Source organism: Tachysurus vachellii, chromosome 1, assembly GCF_030014155.1.
Source record: "Tachysurus vachellii isolate PV-2020 chromosome 1, HZAU_Pvac_v1, whole genome shotgun sequence".
NCBI lineage: Eukaryota > Metazoa > Chordata > Actinopteri > Siluriformes > Bagridae > Tachysurus > Tachysurus vachellii.
The window spans coordinates 33,962,309-33,981,920 of NC_083460.1; the positions used below are offsets into that span (position 1 = coordinate 33,962,309).

General features: G+C 38.2%; 2 protein-coding genes across 2 annotated transcripts; both read right to left on the minus strand.

Annotated features, from left to right (window-relative positions):
* Positions 1–114: 114 nt before the first annotated feature.
* Positions 115–19,604, minus strand: fah (fumarylacetoacetate hydrolase (fumarylacetoacetase)). The gene is made up of 14 exons (XM_060884087.1): positions 19,283–19,604; positions 19,081–19,191; positions 18,632–18,753; positions 17,769–17,818; positions 16,237–16,327; positions 11,765–11,862; positions 10,540–10,592; positions 10,271–10,370; positions 8,852–8,982; positions 7,882–7,957; positions 7,732–7,778; positions 2,343–2,444; positions 1,710–1,827; positions 115–1,458 (listed from the first exon to the last, which is right to left on the minus strand). The coding sequence occupies exons 1-14, from the start codon at positions 19,445–19,447 to the stop codon at positions 1,382–1,384; spliced, it is 1,341 nt and encodes a 446-aa protein (XP_060740070.1). The 5' UTR covers positions 19,448–19,604; the 3' UTR covers positions 115–1,381.
* Positions 2,451–7,714, minus strand: LOC132855257 (uncharacterized). Its single transcript, XM_060884097.1, has 2 exons — positions 4,298–7,714; positions 2,451–4,226 (listed from the first exon to the last, which is right to left on the minus strand). The coding sequence occupies exons 1-2, from the start codon at positions 4,437–4,439 to the stop codon at positions 3,526–3,528; spliced, it is 843 nt and encodes a 280-aa protein (XP_060740080.1). The 5' UTR covers positions 4,440–7,714; the 3' UTR covers positions 2,451–3,525.
* Positions 19,605–19,612: the final 8 nt, after the last annotated feature.

Here is a 19,612-nt window from a genome sequence, read left to right on the forward strand (position 1 = left end):
TTACAAGTCATTAAACCACAGCAGGTGAATTCAGAGTGCAGACAGGGTAATTTATCAAATGACACAGCCCTTTTACGCCGTGCATGCTGATGGATTAAACACACGCATACAATGTTAACAGGCATCAGTAACTTTAATTACCAGTTTGTGCGTAACAAAAAGAAATAAACAAAACACTGTCTTTGGCAATTAGACTTCACATTGAGAGACATGTAATTCTTTTGCAAAAGTAAATCTTTGAAGAACGTACGCATGACAGACTATTTTGAAAAACTCTGGAGTTTTACTTAATCAAACTTTTCCTAAAGGCAGAAAAGGTATAACCAAGAGAGCACATGCACTTTTAGCCAATGTGTTGCACAATGTGGAATATTTATTGCATGTGTTTGTGTTCCTGACATGCTGAAAAAATCCAGATAGGTCTGACCAACTACCTGTTTCAAAACACAGGCCGAGTCGTTATAGCATTCTTTGCCACCTGGTTGATTAATCAGTCAAGAGCATGAACTGAATTTACTGATCACAGAGTGAGAGTGTGGAGATTATAATATCTATAATATTATAATATAATATCTATAATATAATACTGTCTCACAATACTGTGATTTAAAAGACACATTAGACTAACTGAAAAAAGCAAATAATTATTAAAAGAAAGCTGTTTGACATCTACCTAATTTGCAGTTGAGGTTATTGCGGTGTGTTATTGCTCTCAAGAAATAAAACCTTCTGTTAGATCCTGCAGAATAATATTTAGCTATAAAGCAAACTGGATTTTATTTTTTTTTTCTTTAGAGTTAAATGTTGAAAAAATTAGGTTGTACCGCATTTCCCGTTTTCCATAACAAACTCTTTGACCTTTAATTTATTACTTACTGAACTAATTAAAGCAAAAGTCCACACCTGAAACAAGAAAGCAATTGTGTTTCTATCTATGACACAGGAGGTCATAAACATTACTATACACTTTAACAGACTCAAAACTTAATTAAATTTTACACTAGTTCATAGATATGAATTTGCCTTTCTGAATTTTGCTGTAATAAACAAAAATCCATTAATATCACATTTTGCTTAAGTATTTTTTTCCCTAAAAAGAAATGGAATGCTTCTGGTCATGCTCTTAGAATTAAACAAAAGTCAATGCTCTTAATCCAATCTGTTTCCATTTCCCTGGCTGTCACACACCATCAATCATAATCCTTTCTGCCCAGAGAAGAACTTTGGCTAAGTGAAACTCCAATGAGCTAATAAAAACAGCTTCATGTACTTCATTAGTTGCCAGTGAAAAGGTCATGAATAATTATACATGACTGATAAGGCATTATGTGGTGCGTAAAGATCCCAGCTGGTTTTGGGAGGGAAGGAGAAAAATGTGAAATCACTGCTGTAGGGCAGGAATGATCTTCCCCTGGCATAATCCGAAACCAACACGGTATCCTTGACCCTCACAGTAGCCTAGAGTAAGAAAAAAAAAAGAAAAGATCATAATGCTACAAGCATGCAAAGACATTCTAGCCAATTGTGTGCATCCATCTTTGTAGCAACAGGTTAAAGAAGAACCACATAACGGTGTGATGGTCTGGTGCCCACATACTTTCAGCCATATAAGTGTAGGTTAAATATTAAGTGCCTACTACGTGCCTATGGAGTCCTCATAAGGGGATAAAAACATACACAAATACACAGAACAGACTTTTCAGTCCTACCTGTGAGCATGACCTCATCTCCGTCCTTAAGGAATGTCCTCGTCTCTCCTCCGCCCAGCTCAATGACCTTCGACCCTCTCCATGAAAGTTCCAGCATTGAGCCAAAACTTGCCGGATCCTAGAAACACAAGTCCTGTTAAGTGGGGCATATTCTGAGATAAGCAGGTGTGTAGCTGAGAGATGAGAGCCATAAGAGAGAGAGGGACAGAGAGGGAGAGAGAGAGAGAGAGAGAGAGAGAGAGAGAGAGAGAGAGAGAGAGAGAGAGAGAGAGCTCTGAAAACAATCAATAACCTCTAATCAATATATTGGCTTTTGAGCAGTCTCATGAGAAGTATAACAGCATACCTCAGTACCCTGGTGAATAAGTTAGCTAGCCTCCAATCTCCATGCTAATAAACTAAACTGACAGATTATTCCCTGTTTATGTTCGTAGAATTGTAATGTATATGGTTTTGGATGCAGCCTGTCAATCACAGTGTGTTTGACTCCTCCCTGTTTTAATTATGTCCTATTGTTTCTAACATCCAAAAACTTCTACCAAACAGGAAATAACAGAACTACAGAGTTTCTGTAAAATCAAATGTAACACACACACACATACACATACATATACACACACACACAACACTGACCGGTCCGCTTATGGTGCCTGATGCCAGCAGGTCTCCAGGTCTGACGTTACAGCCGTTCACCGTGTGATGCGCTAACTGCTGCTTCATGGTCCAGTACATGTACTGAGAATATAAAGAATACATACCTTAAACATATGATAGTTATTTAAAAATCATTTCATTTTAACACAATATTTTTTTCAAGCATAAAATCTGACAAAAACAATGCCAGTGATTATCACAAAGAAAAAGAACTGCACATTTTTCAGTCTGTTATCTAGTTAAGGACTTAATGAGAATGTACTTGTATGATCACGGTGAGGAATGATTATTTCTTCTGAATAACCTTTATATGTTTAGCTATTTCTTCTCATTCACCTTATCTTATTCTTAATAACCTTCCTTTAGGCGGATTTGCAGCGTTCTCATACTCATTAATGCTGGGCAAAGATAAGCACAGATAAAAGCACATACATCCTCTTAATCGTCCCCTTACACTGAATTTCTGCTCAGACTGAAGCACAACATATCAGCAACAAGAGCATGATGTTTAGTATCCTTTCCATTTTAAGTTAATATTCATATGACACTTTTTATGATTTTCCATTTCCATACCAGAATTTTGGATTTTTTTTTTTTTTTGGTTTGTTAATGTGGCACTTTCAGGTCACTGCAGATTGACTTTAAAACTGCAGGAATGAAATTCTGAGGCACAGATTTTGAATTACACAGAATAATTATTACCTTTATTTGTTGGTGACATATGTACAACCTAATATTTACACCACAGAGAAAAGTATTTTAATGAAAAACAATTCTATCCATTCTTATAAGACACCTCACAGTAGTCATGTTACATTTGACAATACTTTTGAAACAGCCTGTAACTGAACATCAATCCACTTGTAACTGCATTACAATGCACAGCATTGGGAAGTGGTAGCTCAGCTGTGGGCACATTGCTCTGAAGATTGTGAGTTCAAAACCACCAAGCTGCCACTGATGGGCCTCTGAGCAAGGCCCTTAACTCTTAACTGCTCAACTGTATAAATGAGATAAATGTAAGCCTGTTTGGAAAAGGGTGTCTGCCAAATGGCACAAATGTACAGCACGGTTAAATATGTGGAAACAGTTTGATTTAACATAGAGAGCATATATATATATCATAAGACTGACAGGCACAATGGCCACACCTCCATCATCTCTACAAGGATATGTCCACAAAAACCTTACTGAGCCTGACAAAGAGCCTGATACCTCCATCAGTAGAACTGACAAGCACCGTGGCCACACCTCCTTCAGTAGAACTGACAAGCACAGAGGCCACACCTCCTTCAGTAGAACTGACAAGCACAGAGGCCACACCTCCTTCAGTAGAACTGACAAGCACAGAGGCCACACCTCCTTCAGTAGAACTGACAAGCACAGAGGCCACACCTCTTTCAGTAGAACCGACAAACACCGTTGCCACACCTCCTTCAGTAGAACTGACAAGCACCGTGGCCACACCTCCTTCAGTAGAACAGACAAGCACAGAGGCCACACCTCCTTCAGTAGAACTGACAAGCACCATGGCCACACCTCCTTCAGTAGAACCGACAAGCACAGAGGCCACACCTCCTTCAGTAGAACTGACAAGCACCGTGGCCACACCTCCTTCAGTAGAACTGACAAGCACCGTGGCCACACCTCCTTCAGTAGAACTGACAAGCACCGTGGCCACACCTCCTTCAGTAGAACTGACAAGCACAGAGGCCACACCTCCTTCAGTAGAACTGACAAGCACCGTGGCCACACCTCCTTCAGTAGAACCGACAAGCACTGTGGCCACACCTCCTTCAGTAGAACCGACAAGCACCGTGGCCACACCTCCTTCAGTAGAACCGACAAGCACAGAGGCCACACCTCCTTCAGTAGAACTGACAAGCACAGAGGCCACACCTCCTTAGTAGAACTGACAAGCACAGAGGCCACACCTCCTTCAGTAGAACTGACAAGCACAGAGGCCACACCTCCTTCAGTAGAACTGACAAGCACAGAGGCCACACCTCCTTCAGTAGAACTGACAAGCACAGAGGCCACACCTCCTTCAGTAGAACTGACAAGCACAGAGGCCATATGGCTGTCACCATAGAAAACAAGTAAAACACAGTATAAAAAAGTATACACACAAATGCAGCACACACTCTGAGGTCAGACTGAACTGCAACACACACACTGTCACTTCTGCAAAAAAGCTAAACCAGGATATAATGACAAAGATTAATCACATGGCCTTTACAAAGCTAAATTCCAGATACACCCTTTTCACCCAGCAAACATTTCAAGACCTGCTCAAATAGCTTAGCTCAAAGGGAGTTCCAAAAGTCTACACAGTACACAGACACAAATGTCCATAAACTGATATCAGACTTAGAAAATAAGGATTCTGCTTGTTCTTGGTGTCAAGATGGAGAAGTCTTTATTAGAAGACTTTATTATCCAGAAGAGATCAGATGTGCTTCAACAGTAGACACTTTTAAATCAAGATTAAAAACACATCTGTTTAACTCTGCATTTACTAAATGAGCACTGTGCTGCTTCACACTGACTGCCCTTTTTATCCAAATCACTTTTACTCCTGTTTTATTCTTTTTAACATATTTTAAACTGTTTTTATTAATATCACATTTATTTTCTTTAATTGTTCTTTGTTTTTATTATGATTTTATCGTATGTCTCTTATTTTTACATATTTTTTTCCTCTCTTATAAACTGTTTTCTAATTTCTATGTAAAGCACTTTGAATGACCTCTGTGTATGAAATGTGCTATACAAATAAACTTGCCTTGCCTTGCCTATTTGCAGTATTACAGTTGTAGAAGTACCTTTGGGTCAGTAAATCCCAAACATTAAAAAAATCAAATCTGAAATTCTGTTTGAATCATGACATCAAGCTTTTAATATAAATGAGGTTACACTCTTTATGTTAATGAGAGTCTGAAACTACTTTTTTTCTGTGACGGTTCTAATGACCCACTGCTCTTCACATACTATAATCAATCTAGGTGATAAATCACTACGTGTTAAAGGTCGGAGAAAACAGTCCTGTTTGTAAATGCTGTCCTGAAACAGCTCCATTATATTATACTAGTTAAGTCACTTGGGGGATATGATATTTAAGCTTGGGCTGTAATTTCTTATGTGCCTCATGTGCTGCTCAGCACAGGCATATGTTCCAACAATGCTGACTGAACTATCGTCACTATTCTACACTCCTTGACATTCCACTTGCACTACTGCACACTGCGTATGTGCACGTGTGTACTGTGTACTGAGTCTTACAGGTACACTGTGTATATTGTGTTATGTGAATACTGCACAGTCATTGTGTAAATTGTGATCTATTAATGTGTATTTTGTCCTGCGCAGAAAATGCATCCATGTGGTTAAATGTTCAAAATCAGATCAAATCTATCATTCTACAAACATTTCCATAGATCTGAGAATTTTGTGTCAACATTACAGCAATGTTTAAAAGTGTTACATAAACTTTTTCTCTAAACACCGGCCGAACATGACTGAAAGATCCTAGAAGAACAACAACTACAACAACAACAACAAAATGTCTTGCTGTCCTAAAAGGATTGTTTTTGGGATCTTTTATGGTTCCAGAATGGAACATGATCTGTTCCTGATGAGGTTATAATTATGTATTTAGACTGTGTTGCGTGCTGTGATATAATGTGGTATGGGTGCATGGCATGCACAGTGTCTGTCTGTTTTTCCTTTTTTCTTATTTCATGTGCAGCACATCCGCTTTTCTAGTGCACTCATGCCTTTCTTTCTTCTTTCTCACTCCTGTAGCATGAAATCTTGGTGTGCTCTCCTCTCTCTCTCTCTCAAATCAGTTCAACAATGATTTATTGGAATGAATACAGGTTAAGGTTAATAATAGATTATATAAGATTAATTATAGGTTAATATAACAAAATTGAAAATACATCTATTGATCATAAAAGACCAGTAGCAAAAGATAAAGAATAACAAATAAAAACTGGACTAATTTTAATAATTTTCATTGTTGTCCGTCTTTCAGCTGCTGTTGCCACGACTCACAGTTATTAAATAAAAGCCTTCACAGCAGAACACCCTGACCAAGCAACAACAGACCATCTACTGTGCTTACCAGGACTGTATTACAGAGTTTGTATCCGTTTTAAACTCACAACCCCATCTCAAAAACAATCTCTCACTAAATAACCAGAACCAAAGGGACCGACAGCAGAGTATTACAAAGGTTTCTGGCTCTGGCTCTTTTTTCAATTTAACAATAGGTGGGCTGTTGGTGAGTCCCAGGAGATCTGGGATGTTAGAGAAACATGCACACTATTTCAGTTCTAACAAACTTCCTGAAAATAGTCTTGGCAACCGTATTACATTCCATTCTCCTCCAATTTTTAAGGCTTTGTGTGGACAAAAACTTTTATATACATTTGTTTTTCTGGATCTAGAAAAGGCACCTGAAAGAGCTGATATAGAAATAGATCTTAAAAAATTCTTATGACTTTTTCCTTGGCCCAAAGTTTGTCCCAATCCATCCATTTTCAGAATTGTTCATTATATGCAGTGTCACAGGGAGCCTGGAGCTTTTCCCAGGGAACATGGGGCACAAGGCAGAGGACACATGAGCTAAGATACCAGTCCACTGCAGGGCAAAAAACGCACACACTCTCACACTATGGACAATTTAGAGATGCCTACAATGAATATCTTTGTATTAGTGCCTAGAGAGTGCCTAGAGCAAACCCCTGAAGTGTGGAGAAAACATGCAAACTCTGTACACAGAATGAAGGAAATCAAATCCCAGAAGAAAACATGTAAAGCACACATGTAAAGAGACTCATCAGGTTGTATCACCTGGAACAATAGTGGTTCCTATTAGAGGACACTGCAACTCCACTCAGCTACCTTAGAAGGCTGTAAAATCCTCAGTGTTTTGGCAATGAGGCAATTTTTACATTGTGATTGTCCTCCTGGTTTTGATCCTGTTTTTGGTTGGTTTGCTTGCTCTTGCCTGACCTCTGCCTGTTTTGTTTATTGCGTTTGCCTGATGATTTGGATCTGTGCTGTGTGTTCATTAAACTGTCCAAATCTGCACATCTGTCTCTGAGTCGTTCTCCTGACAGGTAGAGTAGAGCTCTTTACTTACTCAGTGCTCAGCCTTGCTACAAGTTGTTGGTCAGTTCTTAGAAGGTTAAGAACTCTGGTGCTTTGCCTATATCTCTCTTGATAATATTTTTGGGCTCTCTAGCTAACATTTGAGCCTTATGCTCTCACTGCAAAAGGTCCAAGGGTCAAAAAAGGGTTTTAAATATTTGTTTTATTTAAAAAAGCAAATAAACAGAATAATAAAAAAGAATAACTTTACCTTAAAGTTAGACTTGCAGATGGTGGCTGCCTCACTCATGCCCTCACCTGATAATAGGTTAGTAAAATTTAGCATGGAAACAATATGGTATCTGCCCAAGTTTATTTCTCTTGAATCGTTTGTTGTCCTGAATAAACTTTTATTGCTTACCTTTAATGGAAACAAAGAGGTTAATGTTGAATGTGTATGGGTCCTGGTGGCAAAGGTATGGTAGTGGCTCTGGGTCCTAAAACAAGTGTATGTACTACAGTGAGATACAGCACAATCAAACAGGAATCACAAATGAATAAAAAAAAGTATTATAATACAAGAACTTGTTTTAAGAACTTCAAGAACTGGGTTTATTAAAGGAAACATTTCAGCTTATTTAAATGTAAGTGAGAAATGTATATATTATTATACAATTATATTATACAAAGCTACTGTTCAATATGGATTTCAAATTAAGGTGGGGAAAAAGAAGAAAGGGAAACAGACAGATGAGAGGACAAAAATATAACGGAAGACAGGAAGGATGGAAACATGGACTACAGCAAATAAAGGAGTAGAAAAAATATTTTGGACAGAAGACAGGAAAAAGAGAAGGATAGGGAAGAAGAGGAGGACATTGAGAGACAGATAAAGAGAAGGAGCATAGGATAAAATATGTGAATAAACAGTGTGAATAAACAGGTGGAGGCAAGGAAGCTTGTTTAGAAGGGAAGAGTTAAGAAATTAAGCAGAGTTAAAGGAGATATGGAGAGATGACTGATATGTATGTATGGGCATGTGGTATCTTAATGGTTATGGTGTTGGGCTATCAATCGGTAGGTTGTGAGTTCAATCCCAGGTCCAACAAACTGCCACTGATGGGCCCCTGAGCAAGGCCCTTAACCCTCAATTGCTCAGTTGTATAAAAATGAGATAATGTAAGTCGCTCTGGACAAGGGCTTCTGCCAAATACTGTAAATGTAAATATAAAAATTCAATGCACATGACAAATGATAGATGCTACACTTTATCAAACTTAATAAGACAACACTGCATAAGCAAAAACTGCATAACACAAGCAGTGTGTGACTAATAACACAAATAACACAAGCAGTGTGTGACTAAACACATCCAGCTCAATCCAACTTACCTGCATTGTGTTTGGCTCCACAAAGGGCAGCAGAGCCTCCATAGGAACGACCCAGGGTGAGATGGTGGTCCCAAAGTTTTTCCCCAGAAAAGGACCTAATGGCACATACTCCCATGCTTGGATATCTCTCGCTGTGAGAGAGAGAGAGAGAGAGAGAGAGAGAGAGAGAGAGAGAGAGAGAGAGAGAGAGAGAGAGAGAGAGAGAGAGAGAGAGAGAGAGAGAGAGAGAGAGAGAGAGAGAGATGGTCAGTCCATAAATATAAGGAGGCAGTGAGCAACAGAAGTAGCAGGAAGGAAACCTATGTGTGAAATATGGAATTTAGATGGATAGATGAATGGACAATATGATTTTAGGAAGAAAATTATTAAATTAACTATAAAGAAATTTAAATTTGTAGGATAAGAATGCTGAGAAACCCGACATGGACAGAAGAAAGACAAAGAAAAAGAAAAGAGAAGACCGTAACACTTAAATGAGGACAAAAAGAAACAACATTTTTAGGCCTCTAGTATCCTGTGCTATATCCTTGTATGAGATTAATTGAGTCTGGTGTGTTAAAGCATGAAATATGTTACCAGGTGCTGTGCAGGGAGGCTAATGGAGCAAGACTGTAGGTATCCTCTAAAGCATCCAAACATCTAAATGAACTAACATTGTGTGAATGTTTGGACTTAGCAGTATTCAGTCTGCTATGGACAGAAGCCAAGCAATCAGAAATGTGATGCTCCATAGAGCCTGGTGTCTGTCTCATAAAAAAGCAATATGGGTTGCTGTATGCTGTAGAAGGTACCTTGGCCGACTCAGGGGCTAGCAGTGTGACAGAATAATAAAGGAAATTGATAGCAGTGTTTACTCTAGATGGCTGTTTTGCCATGACTGGGAAACACCATTAAATCAAGCCCATGTCAGTGCCAACTTAGATGGTCTCTCTAACTTTTACAAAAGAAGGAGGTCATGTCTATACTCCAGGTGCCAACTTGAGGTGACATTCAGTTTTTTCTTCTGTGTGGTTCACCTGAAGGCAAGAGGATTAATGGAAAAAAAAAAATATTACTCTGGTGTGAACTAGCCACTTTAATAGGAACACTTGCAAACCACATCAGGTTCCACTCCTGCTACTGTGCTCACCATGAGTGGGTATCTGAGCCACTGTAGCCTTCCTGTCAGCATGAACTAGTTTGATCATTCTTCTCTGACCTCTTAAGTATACAAGGTGTATACTACCTTGTAGCTACACTTATTGGTCTTTTAGCCCATGTACAGCTATAATGTAGGTCACTGTGTATGTATACAGGTCGTGTTGTTGCCCATCTGTTACTAATGCAATGATGCAAGTTAATAGAAAGGGACAGGGTAGGTGGGCCTAATAACCTGGTGATGTTATTATAGTGAGGAAGATGCTGAAATTTGCTACTCACCACTCCAGTCGTTCATCAACACCATACCAAAGATGTGTTCATGTGCTTTATCTATAGGAATCGGCTCTCCCAGTTTGTTCCCAGGACCCACAAAGAAAGCCTACAAAACACACACACACACACACGCACACAAATTAACGTATCCATTAAAATTAAGTAACAAAAGTAGTGTTGCATTAAAAAGTGTTGATGCTTAGTCTTTTTGATTATTACACTTTACCAAATTGTAAGAGTGTCATCCTGACAGAAAAATTAGTCATTACTCTCACCATTTCCAGCTCAATGTCTAGCTGCTTTGATGGCCCAAACACTGGAGGCTTGGCTGAAAAACAGACAGGAAAAATAGAAAGAGAAAGAAAAAATTATAACATTTCCCTCAGTTGTTAGCTTGGTTGAGTAAATCTTCTGTGCATTAAAGGTTATCACTGGATCTCGGTGCTCCGCTCAATCACCCTGAAGGGTCAGTATTCCTCTAACCAGCACAATGGACTGGATAACAAAAATGATCAAAAGCAAGTATTATGATATGTAATGAATCAAATATTATCAGAAAGAGTACATTTCCTTTTAACTTTTGTGAACCGTCAGTGTCTCAGGGCTGCAGTCTGACTATACTGCGACAATTGCAATTGATATCTACTGATGTAGCTCCTGCTTAACCGTGCTGCATCAGAGAAGCTAAAATCAGATAAGAGTTATCATTACTACAGTCACCTTTATTCATTAGCACTTCATCACATCCAGTTAATTGGCAATCAAATCTTAAGAATACAGTTTAAATATAAAGTTGTTTAAGAGCCACTCAACTGATCAAAACATCTGGCAAACACATGCAAATACTGTTTACTGTATGTAATTTAGTATATGTATGTATATATATATATATATATATATATATATATATATATATATATATATATATATATAGCTTTAAGAAAAAATGATGAAGAAACAGATGTCGTATGTCGTAGGTTTATACTTTATTCTGACTATATACTACTACATCTCTGACTGTGACAAGTTATTACATTAAATATCATTACTGCATCGGTTTCTATGCCGAAGTATAAACGTCATGACGACAGTCTGTGATGAATATTAATTAGCTCACCTTAACTTAGAATTAACTGAAAAACAGCCTAATATTTCAAAGTGAGTGAGTGAGTGTTAGAACTTTACGATCTAGAGGAAATGCTTTACAAAAATGTGCTACACTTACAGTGATACATTTTGATAGTCTTCATGCTCATAAAAGATCGTCCCGGTCGGCCAGAACATTTTCAGGTGATTGAGATTTGAAGGCTTTGCTTCTTGTAGTAATCCACAGATTTTGTTAAAATGTCAGAGTGAAACTAACACTCATTTGTCTGGAAAATACTAGTTTTATAGTATTGCCAAATTCTATGAATATCGTGATACATGATGGTTATGATATATGATATACTGGACAGCATACTGTGTGTTTACGTGTGTGTTTGTGTGTGTGGTGATTACCTGGGTCTGGCCTCATCTGGCCTTGAGGTCTTCTGATTGGTGTTCCTGAGACAACCACAGACGAAGCTCTTCCATGATAGCCAACCGGCAGCCTTAACCTGAGGAGCAGAAACAGCATAATTGAATCCTTCCATCCATCCATCCATCCATCCATCTATCCATCCATCCATCCCACCCTGCTACTTTAAGCCATATATTCATCATCCATACATTCACCTTTCTATCTTTCACCCTTCAAGGGACAGCCCCATGGACTCCAATATTCCTTCTCTCTTTATTTGATTCAATTGCCAGAGGCTGTAGGGATTTGCCAGAATGTCTAAGAACACTATCAACAGTGAAGGAAAGAGTGCGATGTGACTGGACTTCCAGACATTATTAGAAGACAAAACGGATTACGGGCGTCATCAGTGATCGCAAATGATCGCAAGTTAACTTGTAAGAACAAACCCACAAAGACTCGAAAACAGAAAGTAAGAGTATGAGATATTCTCAGTACTTGCTTAAGCTCTAGCAATTTCCAGCTCCATGAACCAGGAACACAGATATTACAATACTAATTATTTAGCTAGCTAAATTTGTGACAGCAGGTTATTGCTACTTTTTTATAGCTAGATAACACAACACAGAACAAGAATATAAGAATAAATACCAGTTTAGCTTTGCTGTAAATGTGAAAATATTTCAAATTGATCGTATAAAGCACAGAAAGCATAGCGTGTCCCACCTGTCACTGTTATACTGGAGTGTCATGACCATTTGTACATGATTGAACCTGGACAGTGTAAAAGCAAGTACACAAAAAGAACAAATATCTATCGGCATACTGAGAAACGCCTTGCCTTTTTCCAACCTAATGAAACACTGCACTGTACCTGAGGGTGCCACAGTGGATGCTGAAAAGACCAAAATTATTTCAATAACCTTTGTTCCTGCATCACTATAATTCTGCTCTGTTTACATCAAATAACTGCAAAAGAGCTCTGGGGCATGTAAATAACACCAAAATGTGTAGCACTTTTCCTGGGTATGAGTCACAGCAGGGTGACAGTTTGTCACAGCAGTGAGAATGTGAGAGTAAATTATTTGGAACACACACACACACACACACACACACACACACACACACACACACACACACACACACACACACACACACACACACATGGCTGCAAGGATGTTTGAAATCTTTGAAGTGTCATGAAAACAACTCTGAAAAGTTAGACATTTTCTTACAAAGCCCAAAACTATAGTAGCCCCAAACTTTATGAGGAAAAAACATTATTTAAAATGTAATAATAGTAACAATATTTATTATTCTACATGATTCAGTTAAAGCTGTAACATGTGGTGATATGTAAAGGCAGGATGTGCTGTGGAAGATCAACTGCTTGTTATTAAGAGCAATCAATGGATCACTGTCAAATCCATTGCAGAGTTAAAGCACATAAAGGCAACACCACAAGCAGAGGAATCTATGATCAGAGACGCCATGCTCAAAGCCAGGAAGTAACTAGGAAACAGGGGAAACAGGAAGTTCTAAAAACAGAGGTCTTGAATCGACGAGTCTTTAAAATAAAGCAAAGACACTAAAGACATTAAAGCAAAGCGTATAAATAGTAAAACTAAGCAAACTAAAGAAAGACAGAGGCAAAGACAAAGATGGAATGAAAGCAATAAAACACATGGCATAACACAATATGAACAAAACAACAGGAACTCAAAACAAAGCATTAATTGCCGTGCTCAGGAGCATGCCAAATGCAGAGAGGTGGGATTTTTCTGGCCCAAAAATCATCCGTTGCAGTCAATTCAATTCAATTCAATTCAATTATTTCAATTCAGTTCTATTTTTTGTTTAGGGCTTTTAACAATCGTCATTTTGTCACAAAGCAGCTGTACAAAAATATATTAACTCAGGATATTAATTTTAAATAAATGTATGCATTTACTGTATCCCTGTATTTTATGGAATAACAACAGTTAATACTACAGATGAATTTTCAGTAAAGTTGATAGATGTGGGGTGTTAAATACAGTAGAATACAATAAAGTATGTATCTGTATAGCGCTTATATATATATATATATATATTATATATATATATATATATATTATAGAGTGCAACTGTATCACCAGGACCTCTGAGCAGCTTATGAGTGTGAGCATCAGCATAATATCTGAATTCATTATGGTTGTAACATAAATTCTGCAAAACCAACAACAGCAACAGCAATCTAAAGCTCAGATGTTAAGTCAGCATAATAAGATACTCTACCCAAGCAATGAGATAATAAATCAAATAAGATTTTAACTTGAAATTTTGACTTACATCAAAATTTAATTCTTTTTGCTTATGAAGAAACAAAATAACATTGTGAAATCACTGTGTTTTGGGTGTCTGTAACAAAATGATATAACCTAGCAATACTTTTCAGATATAAATATTTATAAAATTATATGTGATTCATTTTAGTTATTTTTTTTGTTAACTGTTACTTTCCTATATCTGGGACTGTGTGTGAAGGACGTTAAAGCAGATAAAAGCCTGAAATGTCTCTGGTCCCATCTACAGGTTGGCTGCAGTAGGACATTGCAAATTGTCATTAATCCGATTCATTTTTTTTCCAGCAATTTGGGATTTGCTACATGAAACAGCTTAAAACTGGAAGAAGACCTGGTGATTTTTTTTCCTAGACCACAAGATATCTGAAGGTGTGCTGTAGTATATGGTGCCAATGGATTAGCAGAAGACTCTTTAAGTCCTGTAAGTGAGGTTGTGTCCACCTTTCTCGGACCTAGGTACTAACCACTGCATACCAGAAACAACCCACCTGCTGTTCTAGAGGTGCTCTGACCACAGTTTGGTTCTTGTCAAAGTCTCTCTGATCCTTACGCTTGCCAATTTTTCCTGCTTCCAACACTTCAACTTTGAGAACTGTCTCTTTGCTTGCTGCCTAATATATATAGAATATAATAGATAGAACGGGGCATAGAAGCCTTTATTATCACCACATATACATTAAAGCACAGTGGAATTCTTTTCTTCACATACCTCGACTGAGGAGGTTGAGGTCAGAGTGCAGGGGCAGCTATGATACAGCACCCCTGGAGCAGGGAGGGTTGAGGGCCTTGCTCAAGGGCCCAGCAGTGGCAGCTTGGCTGTGCCGGGCCTTGAAGCCTGATCTTCCGATCAACATATATATATATATATATATATATATATATATATATATATATATATATATATCCCATGACAAGTGCCAATTTAATGAGATACAATACATTTACATTACATTTGATTACATGTGGTAGCTCAGTGGTTAAACTTATGATGTACTTATCAGGAGCGCCAACCGAGGGCCACCAAGCTGCCATTCCTGGGCCCCTGAGCAAGGCCATTTATGCTGTATGAGATAAATGTTAGTCACTCTGGATAAGGGAATCTGCCTAATGTAATGTAAATTAATGAGATAATCAATGTCATTCACTACTCAGTGGTTTCAATGTTGTGGCTGATCAGCCATATGTATATCCAATAGGATGCATCACATTTAATCAGATAATTAAGAGGGTTTTCAGACATTGCTTTTAGAAGTTTATTCATGTCTGACAGTGTGCAAGTCAACATTAAAGTGCTTATTAAGAAGGAGCAGCATGTCTCCGGAGAGATGAAATGGATTGGCGATACAGTACTGAATGCATCATCGTGTTAGATATGGAATTATTCAGTGACATTGCTGAAAGGGAAGCTCATCATACAGTATGAAGATCAAAAACCTAAGTAACTTATCTGGCTTTTATTTGGTCAGGGTTGCTGTGCCAGAAATGCTTTAAACTTCAGCATCCGTGCTGAAAATGTTCAGTGGGTTATAAGTGCATTTATTTGCATCTATGTTAATGAGTTGTTTCTTAGAAGCCTTTCTTGTTTGCTTAGTAGCCATGCTTGATTAACATTGCCAACGTAGTCCTGGATGTTAAGCAGGCGTAGAAAGAACTATGGGACATAACAGGGCCATCAGGTTACTGCTACATTTTACAATATATTAAAGTTTTGTGAGTATGCGTGTACAGTATAAATACATCACTCGAAAAGGCAACGTAAACAAATGTAATGCTCAGTTCAGCCAAATCTTTTAGTTTCATAATAAAAGTAATGAGAAAAAAGTTGATCCACCTCATGTTGTACACCTCACTGACATATTTTTTATCCACTGAATTTTTCCTCATTTGCTCTCGTTCCTGTTTTTAAAGGGAAAGTTGAGATTTTATTTACTATTTTTGAATGCTTCCATATGTTCATTTAATATCCAATGTGTTTTTGGAGGTCTGTGTTTGCTTTTAGTGTTAAGAGTTCACCTGTTATAACATAAAAACATAAAAAGTTTCCTCATGGGATCAATAAAGTTGATTTGTCTGTCTGTTTGCTTGTCTATTTATCTATCTTTGGTGGTTATCAGTATGTTACACACCAGTTTGGCATCAGTGCGTTCTCTTTGCCCCGGAACATGATCCCGACATTAGTGGCATGGTCTCTGGATGAGTAGAAGTCAGTGTAATCACCTGAGGAAAAAAAAAAGATGGACAAAATAGGAAAAAAATGAATGCTGACTGAACTACTCAACTTTAAACAAAAAATGTGACATGACTGACTTGGATTACATTTACATTTCTGGTATTTAGCAGACACCCTTATTCAGAGTGACACACGTGCACAGCCAAATGTTAAACGTTGACATGAAATCAACCCAATTTTGTCTTATATAATAAGGAAAGTAAACATACTGAAAATGAGGTCTGGGTACAGTGCCCCCGTGTGGTGAACTGATGGCTGTGATCTGGTTGTACATTCATTCATTCATTCATTCATTCATTCATTTTCAACCCCTTATCCGAACTTCTTGGGTCACGGGGAGCCTGTGCCTATCTCAGGCATCATCGGGCATCGAGGCAGGATACACCCTGGACGGAATGTCAACCCATCGCAGGGCACACACACACACACACACAAACACTGTCATTCACTTACGCAATCACACACTACGGACAATTTTCCAGAGATGCCAATCAACCTACCATGCATGTCTTTGGACCGGGGGAGGAAACCGGAGTACCCGGAGGAAACCCCCGAGGCACGGGGAGAACATGCAAACTCCACACACACAAGGCAGAGGCGGGAATCGAACCCCCAACCCTGGAGGTGTGAGGCGAATGTGCTAACCACTAAGCCACTGTGCCACATAAACACCAGCCTTTTAAAGTATTTAAAGTCTCACCTAATTACAACAGAATAACAGTCTTATTATTGTATCTGATGGTGTCAGAGGTTTGTGCTAAAGCTCTTATCATCGCATTTTAATAATGCTTTTGCGAATTTACCACCAACTGCAAAAAATAAAAAAATAAATAAAAATAAAGTAGGTGGGTTTTGCTGTTGTTTTATCACCAGTTCTGAATTTCCTTTTTTTTTGCCATCTGGCCAATTCAGGTTAGGCAGGACTGTATTTTATGGTAGTGTCAAGGCTACAAATCTGACTGAGTTCCCCTTTGATCTAACCACATAAACTAAAGTGACTTATTTCCTGCTCTCTTATGCTATGATATACTGTATATAGCATATACAGCCAGTCACAGTGATAAAGCAAACAGAGATCGTTCAAATTCAATTATGACCGGCGACTTCTGGTGTCACGAGTGAGAACAACATTGGGAATAAAATGTAGGTAAAAAAAAATTTAATATATTAAAAAAATTGAGAAAAGTTGAACTTTACGCAAAAGTGTAAAGCATCTTGGTGCAGTGACTACCAGTGGGAGTGAAGACAGTAAGGCACACATCACCCGCGGTGAAGAGCTTGTTGTCCCAGTTATGGGAATAAAAGAACAAACATCATTGACAACTTTGCTGAAAGGAAAACCTATCAAAAAGTGATTAAACGAAGGCAGGAGAGACAGTGTGATGCAGTCTAGCTGTCTCTGAGACAGAGATTTTGCTTAGCACTCACCAATCTCAGCAGGAAGATGCATCATTGCCGTGCTCTGATCAACAAAAGCTCTGGAGAGAAGAAGCAAAGAATTAAAGGTTCTGTGGTCATGTTAATATTTCATCTAAATGACACTAAATATTTCTCCTATAGATTTTTGCTAATATTAAAATTATGATTATGGCCCCAGATGTAACTACACCAGGGATGCATCACTTTTTTTTTTTTTTTTTTTTTTTATTAACATCAAATCTCATAAGATATTAATGTATTTTAATACCAATTATTCTGATAATTTTTGATCTCATTATGGATTATTTGCATTTGTTGAAATGTTTTTAGCACAATTCTAGCCAAGATAAAGAACTTTAAGCATGAACATCCTGACTACTCTTACTTATGTATGCGAACATAGAAAATGGCTGGTGTGTCTATCTATCTATCTATCTATCTATATAGATTTTTTAATATATCTTTCTGAGTTATTATTCGCTGTAGTTACTTGTTGGATTCACACAGTTTCTCCAGTTAACACTTGTTCCTCAGGTATGGAACATGTACATGGACGGTCCTCGTAAGATATTAAGCCGGACTGTATATTTATAATCACCCTCCAGTGTCACCCAAATGAGGATGGGTTTCCCTTTGAGTCTGGTCCCTCTCAAGGTTTCTTCCTTTACCATTCAAGGAAGTTTTTTTTTGCCACAGTTGCCGCAGTCACCTATCAAATATTAATCTTGAATTTTGTATTCTATTAATCTCTATATTATTCTTTATATTAACTGTTTGTTCTGTGTTTATGTTCTATAAAGCTGCTTTGAGACAATGCCAATTTGAATTGAATTCATGCAAAAGTGTGTATTTGTGAGTGTGTGTGTTTTTACCTGCCCCTGAGGTCGTGATTGTCTTTCAGTGTCGGCACGTCCACGCGCAGCAGTGTCTGTATGAGCGCGCGAGTCTCTCTCCATGCACCCGAACCCAGGGCCATGAACGCATTCAGAGAAGGCTAACACACACACACACACACACACATACAAACAAACACACACAAACACACACACATATACAAACACACACATACATATACAAACTCATACACACACATACACACAAATACATACACACACACACATACATATACAAACACACACACACATACATATACAAACACATACACACAAATACATACACACACAAACACACACACATACATAGACACACAGATATACACACACACATACCCACACACATACACACACACATAAAGAACAACTTTAATACACTTTGACACTACATCCAGCATGTGCGGTCAAAACAGTCCAATAAATCCGACCTGATTAAACACATGCTGGTGCTGAGAGAGTTCTGGTCCGGTGAAGAGATGTTTAATGACGCTCAAGTCCAGGATCTGATCTCCAATAGCAACTCCGACTCTCCGCCGAGCCTCAACATCCAACATCCAGCATCAGTTAATCAACACGGATCAGATGCAGAAATGCAGAAATGAAGAATATAAATATTTATTGATTACTTACATTGTCCAGGGTTGAGAAAACTCCGTAAGGGAGGTTGTGGAAAGAAAAGTCAGAGTTTTCGTCTACTTTAATGAAAGACATACTGGATCTACAGTTCAGCTCGTGAGGACTTTTCAAAGTAAGGAACAGCGTTAATAAAGATATCCAGATGTTACCAGCTGCCATATGAACATTCCGCCTCCTCAAACGCAAAGGTTGCCAGGTTGGATTTTTACAATTTTTCAGACTAGCCACAATTGAAAACGCATACACAATGCAAATGAAACCGTGAAAGAAATATAAAATAATCAAAAATACACACACAAGCCCACGGACATTTTAACATCCAGG